General features: G+C 38.6%; 1 protein-coding gene across 1 annotated transcript; it reads left to right on the forward strand.

The window, feature by feature from the left end:
* Positions 1-6646: 6646 nt before the first annotated feature.
* Positions 6647-9167, forward strand: LOC113700818 (G-type lectin S-receptor-like serine/threonine-protein kinase RLK1). The gene has a single exon (XM_027221258.2). The coding sequence runs from the start codon at positions 6675-6677 to the stop codon at positions 9084-9086; it is 2412 nt and encodes an 803-aa protein (XP_027077059.1). The 5' UTR covers positions 6647-6674; the 3' UTR covers positions 9087-9167.
* The last annotated feature ends 366 nt before the right edge of the window (positions 9168-9533 follow it).

Consider the following 9533-nt stretch of genomic DNA (forward strand, 5'->3'; position numbering starts at 1 on the left):
ATACATCTGATATGAGAGACCGGCAGGCGTGGGCATGATGCAGCCCATTTCTTCCACAGACTCTCCATACCCTCAATTGGTCGGCGACCGACTCCAAACCTGCTCCCAAAGTGCCCCCAAACCTCCCTTGCCACAGGGCCAATATTGACAAAGAGGTGGAGCACCGATTCCTCTTCTTCAAGACAACAGGAGCATCGGGACACCAAAGGTACCCTTCTCTGACGGATAACCGAATCCACCGGTACATAGTTTCTTAACAGCCGCCATGCGAACATAGACATCTTCAACGGGATCCACCTATTCCAAACCATCCCGTGCATCGAGGATCTACCTCGGCGCTTTCGGCATCGCTCCCAAGCTGAGCTAAGCAAGAACCCTGCCGAAGACGATGGTGACCACACGATTTGATCCTGGCCCTCCAGGTCAAAGGGTATGTCAACTACCGTCTCCATGAGGTGCTCCGGTAACCACTGCCGGAGGCGCTCCTTGTTCCACCCTTCCCGCCCCAAAAATTCTGCCACCAAGAAATGTGGACGGACACTATCTGCTGCCACCAATGAACTGAGAGGACCCAGCTCGCACCAGGTGTCCAACTAGAAATCTACCATACCCGGGCCTAGGCTCCACGAAATGCTAGCCTCAGCCATCTCGCGTATCCAATAAGACGCTTCCATGTCCCTTTTGGTCTGGCTGCTACCGCTTGAAGCGGGTGCTGATCCCCTATATACTTTGAAAACATATAATCCGCCCAGATAGATCTTCTCTGCCTCAGTCTCCACCACAGCTTACAAGAGAAGGCCTTGACCATGTCCTCCAAAGACCTCACCCCCACTCCACCCTCCTCCGTTGGAAAACACATTGTCTCCCAGGACGTCCAATGTATCCTTTTATCATCCTGTGCTTTGTCCCAAAGGAACGCATTGAATACCCTTCCCAGTGCCGCTAAGACTGCCTTGGGGGGTTTCAACACTTGGAGTAAGTACATCGGCATTGAATTCAACACATGCTTAATCAGAATTAATTTCCCCCCTGTAGACAGCAATCTCGTGCTCCAGTGGCATACACGCGCCCGCACCTTTGCGACAATCCCATCAAAGGCTATTGATGCACTCCTACCTCGAGAGATGGGAACCCCAAGATAAATCAGCGGAAAGAATTGGCGTTGAAAACGCAGGATGCAAGCCACCAGTTGTACCTGCCCCTCAGGTGTCCCTGACGGACAGACAAAGCAACTTTTGGCCACATTAATCTTCTGCCCTGAAAACTGCTGGTAGAGCCTAAAGAAATCTGCCACTGCCTCTAAAACGTCCCTTGACAATCTTGTGAACACAATGACATCATCGGCGAAGGCCAAATACGGAACTTGCATGCCTCCAGTGTGGAAAAACCTATGACGACCCGAATGGAACAAGGCATCCAATCCCCTCCCGAAAAATTCAGCGACTAGTAGGAATAGAGTGGGAGAGATAGGATCCCCCTGTCTGACCCCCCTTGTCGATTTGAAAAAGCCCGCCGGCTCCCCATTGACGAGCACGGAGAACCAATTGTTTGCCACCAACCGGAATATCAGATCCACCACGTTTTCCTCAAAGCCAAACTCCCTGAGCATGAATAGTAGGAATGACCACTCCACTCTGTCATACGCCTTTTCCATATCCAGTTTGAGCATTAGGTTCGGTATTTCCAATCGGCGATCCAGCTCCTGCGCATGTTCCTGGGCCAGCAGAATGTTATCAATGATTTGTCGTCCCAGCACAAAGCCGGTCTGCCACGGCGAGATCAGTGAGGGGAGCAACCTGTTTAACCTGTTGGCCACTATTTTGGAGATAATCTTGGAGCTTACATTGCACAGGCTGATTGGTCGAAAATCCTGCCAGGAGCTGGACTAAACTGTGTAGAAAGAGATATTAAAATCAAATACACTAGTAACTCTTCAAAGAGTACCAATTTAAGTGCATTTAATTTTGAAACAAGATGAGACATCTCCATGATATACTCTCTAATAGTACCTTTATCACTATATTTCATTGAAACTAGACGTGTTAAGAGCGTACTAATTTCAGTCTTGTCGTTCTTGACAAACATTTTTTCAATGTTCTGAAAGAACTCTTGAGCGGTTACTATCGTTTCTGACATTGTTCCTCTGAATGTTTTTGGAACGGCCATTTTAATGATTAACAGGCATAAGCGATTTGATCTCTCCCACCTTTCTTTATTCATCTTTTCATCAGAGGTAATCTGATTTGTAAGTGCTGGGGGAGCATTAGCTCTTAACCAATATCATACATAATTAGTCTTAAAAATAAAAAATTACTAAATCCAAATTATATCTTAATAATCAACCATATCCTGCTCTGATACCACTTGTTAGGGCGGTTGTTTATATTTAACTTTTGGTAAAAACCATCAGTTATGAAATCCAAAATATATATGTCAATTATTAAGAAATAAATGAACAGTAAAATTAAGGAAGCGTACCTGGATTCATGTTGACAAACTGGTAGTTGAATCCCTAGAAATTTTGAGTGGCCTTCCGAGTCAATACGTATTTGCCAATCCTTGAGAAAGTCCTTTAATTTTTCTCTGGTATCTTTCTTGACAATGGGATATTAGGAAAGTGCTATTTTGTGGCATTAGAAAATACGACAATAAGAATGTGTGTGACTTGGGGACCATAATCCTATTTATAGATAACATTCCTATTACCTTTTGGATTCCTATTTCAACCCATCATAGAAATAGGAAATATTCTTAAATCTCTACACATTAAAGACCCACATCCTATTAGATACATTAAGTTCAAATCATATTTGATCACTTTAATTGGATTTAATCTTATTTGATAGTTTGCAACACAAAATTATTCACATATAAGTTCAACGTTGGATTAAGGATCCAATATGTTTTATTTGACTAAATTACATATTTCACATGATTTGGAAAACTTCATAGAAGTATTAAATGTAGAATATGTTAAACTAGCCACACTTTATGAATGAACTCCCAGAACGAGTAAGTGCAATATTCTGTTGTGAGAATAGACAGTTGATGCAGGTGAGTTTGGCTTTACTAGACTTCCATCAACGAAGCATATAGTTTGTTTTTTGCCGCATGATCAAATTTAACAGCTCTTCTCCAAGAAGAAAAATTGCCACCTGTTCTTTTTGGAAAACGAAAACCATACAGGGATGGTCAGATGGATGAAGATAGTAGGGAGAGGTATAATCAATAACATTAGATGTTGACCCATTATTTGCTAATTGCCTTTCTTTTGATGATATTGTAATTCAAGTCATTAAGCAATCTTTAGCAAAAGGTCAATAGAAAAGAAATGAATGTTGCTCCGATACCATGTAAAATTTTAGAAAGGGTTATCTTTCATTCATACTACTGTGAGTTTATATACAAGCTTCTCTGCAGAGACTGCAAAGGATGAATTTCCATCTACAAATTAAAATACCAGATAAAATCCTACCAAACTAAAATTTAAATTACAAGATAAAATCCTAATAATTTAGAAATCAAACCACTTACGTATAATAACCTATCAGATAAGATGTGCATATTAAACTCAAATTTAAAAATTTAACTCCCTAATCTCTAATAACTTCGAATTTTGTGGAATTATTGGCCAATGCAATTGATATGGTAGCAAATACAGCTTTAATGTAACTTTTCAAAGAATAGGCTTGACAATATGCGATCATAATTGTTCCACTGCCGTTGTGGTTTACCCTGTTGATGAAGTAGCGAAATTTTGACATTTGTTGACTCGTGGTTAGAGAAGGACTGTTAGAGTTTTTTCAACTATTAGAATTAGAGTTCGAATATTGTGTCTGACAGTTGAGAGTGAAATGGGTGTTAGAAGAAGGAAAAAAAAAAGACGTTTGTTAAGTCGTAGGTGCATAATTATGCTTTAAACCCAAGCTTAAGATTGTGTCCCGCGGTTGTTCAATTAGGCATGCTTGAATTTACTCTTTGCATGTTTCTTTATCCAAAGATAGTAATGATGCCAACAGCAAAACTTTGTTAAGAAACCTTTAATGGAAGAAATACTGGTGGCCCGTACACGGTGTTTATATTCTCAAATAAGTTGAACTAAAGCATGGTGTTTGTGGTTGAGGTTAAACTAAAACATGGTGTGTTTCATCAATTTCACGTAGATTCTGGTCTCCAATTTTCATGTTTTATTTCTGGTGACTTCTTGAGTAGCCAGTTTATTTGATTTGTGGCTTTGGCCATTGTTCACCAAAATCTATTCTTTGATTGCTCGGAAGCAACTTATAAATGTAAATGTAGACTCTGTTCTGCATTCCCATTACTTGGCACGTGACAATTTGTTCCACTAAAACCCTGGAGAACGGCATTGAACTTTTCGTCTGAACCTTAGATATCTCTTTAGTCTTTATCTCTGCAAATTACAGCCACCTTCTATTTTAACTAATTCTAAGTTATATTATACTCTCTAATTTTTATAGGAAAACTTCTCCAATAACTTAAATATATTACAATTTTTCATGACAATTTATTAGTTAAAATTAAATAATTTTTTGAAAATACATCAACACTCCAAGATGCAATTAGTGTAATGAATGCTTATTATACATGCAAGTTAAAATCTGTTCTAAATTATATTATACTTTCGTTTTTCCACACTTCTAATTTCTCATGAGGGTGATACCAATATCTTTTTGGGCATTGACATCTAGTGAAAGTTATTTACACTATGATACGAGATCACATATGCACTATAATCATAGAAATTAGATAAGATATTTTAATAATTATATTGAATCTAAATAGGAGGTAAGTTTAATTTAACTCTCTTTTAATATAACATAGATATACCCGTTTAAAACAAGGCGTTCAAGTACAGTGTCCAAACATTACACAGAAAATGCATTGTGGCTGTGGGGCAAACACGTTCCTAACAGTATCCCAACAATTTTCTTGCCAACTAAGCGAGGCCCAACAAAAAAATTTACCCTTACTTCTTGAATTGGAGATGGATGACCCATGCAAGTAATTGAATCTAAATGTGGTATTATTAATCTGATTTCAGCCCAATATTAGAGCCCATTTAGATTGCATTTTGTGAGACTTTTGGTAGTCCATCGCTAAACCAAAAAGCCAATAGATGGAAAACCCAAAAGTTGAAAAGAAGAAAGAAGAAGATCAAATAAAATGATGGCATCTTGGAATTAATGTAGACTGAACTGTGTCGTGTATATATATTCCTGTCTTTCAATATATAAACACATTTCCTTCAAGTATATATATATATATATATATAAACACATTATTCACTTGTTACAGTCGCTGCATTTCTTCCTCAATTTTCCCTTCATTTTGCACTTGTGCTCAAATTTAATCTACTAATAGAATTAGATGTCTTGGGTTCAAATTTTCCCACTCCCTTCCTGCTTCATAAGTCCCAACCCTCTCCTATTGGAAAAAAAATTAAAAAAAGGGTTATAAAAAAATGAAAAATATTATTTGTACCCCATATTTTGTTATTTGCACTCCCACTATTTGCTATATCATATAGTCTAATAAATCAAAACTGTATATTCAAAATAATAGTGAAAGTGCAAATAACAAAAAGAGGAGTGTAAATAACATTTTCCAAAAACAAAAACCTATTAATAGAAGTCTATAAATTGAAATAAGTTTCTATAAGTGCTTTTTATTGATAAGAACAACCACAACGGAAGGGTGGAAAAAGGGGCGAAGAAAGTTCGATGGTAAAACATCCAACCAACATTCTATTTACAATCGTGGCCAAACACCTTCTAAATAAAAAATGAACACTTGTCTCATGATGGTTTGCTCAATAATCCGGACCAAATTCATCTTAGCAACAACTCATGTGCTTTTATGGTGTATCAATTTATCCTCCATCCACTAAATTTCTAGGCCATTTGATACTAATAATGGTTGTGGTGCTGGTGGGGAAGGTGGCGGCTCTGGTGACAATGGTGCCTTGTGCAGAATTAATTGTAGGAACAAGTGCTCTTCTAGGCAACAACTCCATAACCCTCCTAGAACCCTCCTATAAAGTAAACCGAAGTAAATTTTCATGCTCTTACTCGTTTGAATACATGAATACAAATTACACTACGGCTGCTAAGCGGGCTAAAAAGCTAGGTCAATAACGTGGCAGATAATCAAACCTCCACCAATTAGGTGCGGACATTCGTGATAAAATTTAGTACTAATTGACCTCAAAGCTTTTCTGTTTGATTACTAATCCGTCTTTGTCAGAAACATAATTTGAAATTCTAAAGACGCCTAATCGGTTTCTTGCATTGCCGTAGACACTATAAAATCTTCTTAGATCTACATTTTAAATATCAAAATTCCAGGCATATTTGACCTGGTTAACTGTTCTCAACTGGGAATTTTCTCCTATGCTAAGTTGAAAGTTAAAAATATTCTGGTAACGAGATTTCCAAGAACTACACATTTGTACATTTTGTGGAAGTTAAGTAGACCAATAAGCACTACCTTTGTATTGGGAAGTCATCACGAGCCAGTTATTAGGTGCTGATCTTCAAGCAAAAGTAAGAATTGACATCAAAGTCTTTCAGTTTGACTAAAATTGTTAGAAGCAAACTACATTCTTCTAACTTAACTACTCATCTATATGTATTAGCAACCTGTTTGAAGATTTTATGAGGCCTAAACTTGCAATGGCCTATACATTTTTCCATCTCATCTTCTTCATATTACTCATTCCACTCTGTTCTTTGGCTCAAAATAACGGGATAGTGCCTATAGGCAGCATCCTAACAGCAAATGAAGCATCCAACCCATGGCTTTCACCTTCTGGCGATTTTGCATTCGGATTCCAACAACCTGACGATAAAGATCTGTTCTTGCTTTCCATTTGGTATCATAATATACCGCAAAAAACTGTTGTCTGGTATGTGAACTCAAGCGATTCAATTCCACGAGGTTCGACAGTTAAGCTTGATGCTCAAATTGGGCTTGTGCTCCGTGACCCTCAAGGCGTACAACTCTGGAGTACAAACGCCATATCCGATCAACTAGATCATGGTTTTATGAATGATACCGGCAATTTTGTCCTTAAGGGGGGAGATAACAGCTCGCTGTGGGAAAGCTTTAGCTTTCCAGCTGATACCATATTGCCGTTGCAGGAATTGGAAACTGGCAGTGTTCTTAATTCTAGACAATCAGAAACCAATTTCTCGCAAGGGAGATTCTCTCTCCAATTTCTTGATAATGGAGATCTAGTGCTTACTGCTCGAAGTCTGCCAAACACTACTTATGATGATGTTGTATACTACAACAGTCAGACTTCTAAGCCTACAAATACATCCAATTCCGGTTATCGCCTTGTCTTTGGTAGCAGGGGCATCATTTCAATAGTGAATAGCAACAATCAAACGGAACAAATTGGCTCCCCAACACTTTTTCCTCCTGTTGCAGAAGACTATTTCAGGGCAACACTGGATTCTGATGGAATACTCGCTTCATATTATCATCCTCGGAATTTTACTGGTAATCAAAACTGGACAGTTCTTTGGTCTGAGCCAGATGATATATGTAGCGCTGCAGCAGCAGAAACAGGGAGTGGTGCTTGTGGATATAATAGCATTTGCAATCTTGTAAATGGAAGACCAGCTTGCGAGTGTCCAGATGGGTATACATTGCTTGATCCAAATGACAAGTCCGGAAGCTGCATGCCAAACTCTACTCCGAGCTGTGACGAAGTTGAACAGGGAACTGCAGGCGAGTTATATGATTTTGTGGTGATCAATGGCACAGATTGGCCAAAATCCGACTATCAGATTATGAGACCATCGACTGAAGTAGGCTGCAGAGAGGCTTGCTTACATGATTGTTTCTGTGCTGCTGCCATTTTCAGAAACAATACTTGCTATAAGAAGAAGCTTCCTTTGTCCAATGGGTGGACAAGTGGCATACTTAATACAGTAGCCTTCCTTAAATACCGAAAAAGTGATGCTCCTCCAGGAATGGAAGGACCAAGTTCAAGACCAAAGGACCGGGAAACTTTGATAGTGGTAGAATCTGTTCTCCTTGGAAGCTCCTTTTTTCTGAATATCTTATTAATTGTTGCAGCTTGTTCGGGTTTTTATCTCATTTATAAGAAAAAGATGATGAAATCCCGTCCAAATGGCGAAACAAACTTGCGCTATTTCACGTACAAGGAGCTTGTAGAAGCTACAAATGGATTCAAGGAAGAGTTGGGAAGGGGATCCTTCGGAATTGTATACAAAGGTGAGCTGCAAATAAGTTCCAAAAGCAGTGGAATTGCAGTGAAGAAGCTAGACAGAGTGGCTCAAGATACAGAGAAGGAATTTCGTGCTGAAGTGAATACAATAGGCCAGACTAATCACAAGAATTTGGTCCGCCTGCTTGGATTCTGTGATGAAGGACAGAATCGTTTATTGGTGTACGAGTATATGAGAAATGGCACTCTATCAAGCTTCCTTTTCACTACTCCGAAGCCTAGTTGGAAACTGAGAACACAAATTGCCGTGGGAATTGCAAGGGGGCTCACATACCTGCACGAAGAATGCAGTACTCAGATTATCCATTGTGACATAAAGCCTCAGAATATACTTCTTGACGACTATTACAATGCTCGAATTTCTGACTTTGGAATGGCAAAGCTTTTGGCCATGAATCAGAGCCGAACACTCACTAATATCCGAGGAACAAAAGGTTACGTTGCTCCTGAATGGTTCAGGAACACCCAAGTTACTGCAAAAGTTGATGCCTATAGCTTTGGTGTCTTGCTACTTGAAATCATCTGTTGTCGAAGAAGCGTGGAGAATATTGAAAGTGTTGAAGAAGGTTATGCAATCCTAACAGATTGGGTTTGGGATTGCTTCCAAGAAAGAAGGTTAGATACTTTGGTAGAAAATGATTCAGAGGCCTTGAATGACAAGATGATGCTGGAAAGATTTGTTAAGGTTGGCATATGGTGTGTTCAAGAGGATTCATCTATTAGGCCTACAATGAGGAAAGTAAGCCAGATGCTTGAGGGAATTGTTGAAGTCATGGTTCCTCCTTGTCCATCCCCTTTTGCAAGCTGAGATTATTAATTGGTTTTAGTTGTTTTGGCAGAACCAAAGAGTTAGACTAATGTAGTAAATTCCATAACCCCTAATCTGAAATCCCTTTTTTAATTTATGATGTTTATTTACCTTGTGTGTGAGGAATTAGTCATAATATATATTTCTATTTCCAAGACAAATCTGCCATGCAATTTTTGTCATTTGCATTATCTTTTCTGCTGTATATTTTTCTGCAGTCATGTGCATTAGCTGAATTCCATTATTTACACATATATGTTGCCTTTTACTGCTGTATTTAAATTTGAATAGAGACTCTAATATGGCTCTATTTCTAATGCATAGTAAGAAAAGCTAAAAAATTTGTTTAGCATTATATTCTAAAGTAAGTTTTTGGTACCTTTTAGAAGTACTTAACAGGTCTAATAAGTTGTTTTAACATGTGCTATTGAACATTCAAATTATCTA

The sequence above is a fragment of the Coffea arabica genome, chromosome 1e (genome assembly GCF_036785885.1).
Source record: "Coffea arabica cultivar ET-39 chromosome 1e, Coffea Arabica ET-39 HiFi, whole genome shotgun sequence".
Taxonomy (NCBI): domain Eukaryota; kingdom Viridiplantae; phylum Streptophyta; class Magnoliopsida; order Gentianales; family Rubiaceae; genus Coffea; species Coffea arabica.

Excerpts from the sequence above, each read along its gene's own strand:
- LOC113700818 (XM_027221258.2), top strand. The coding sequence starts at position 6,675 with ATGAGGCCTAAACTTGCAATGGCCTATACATTTTTCCATCTCATCTTC.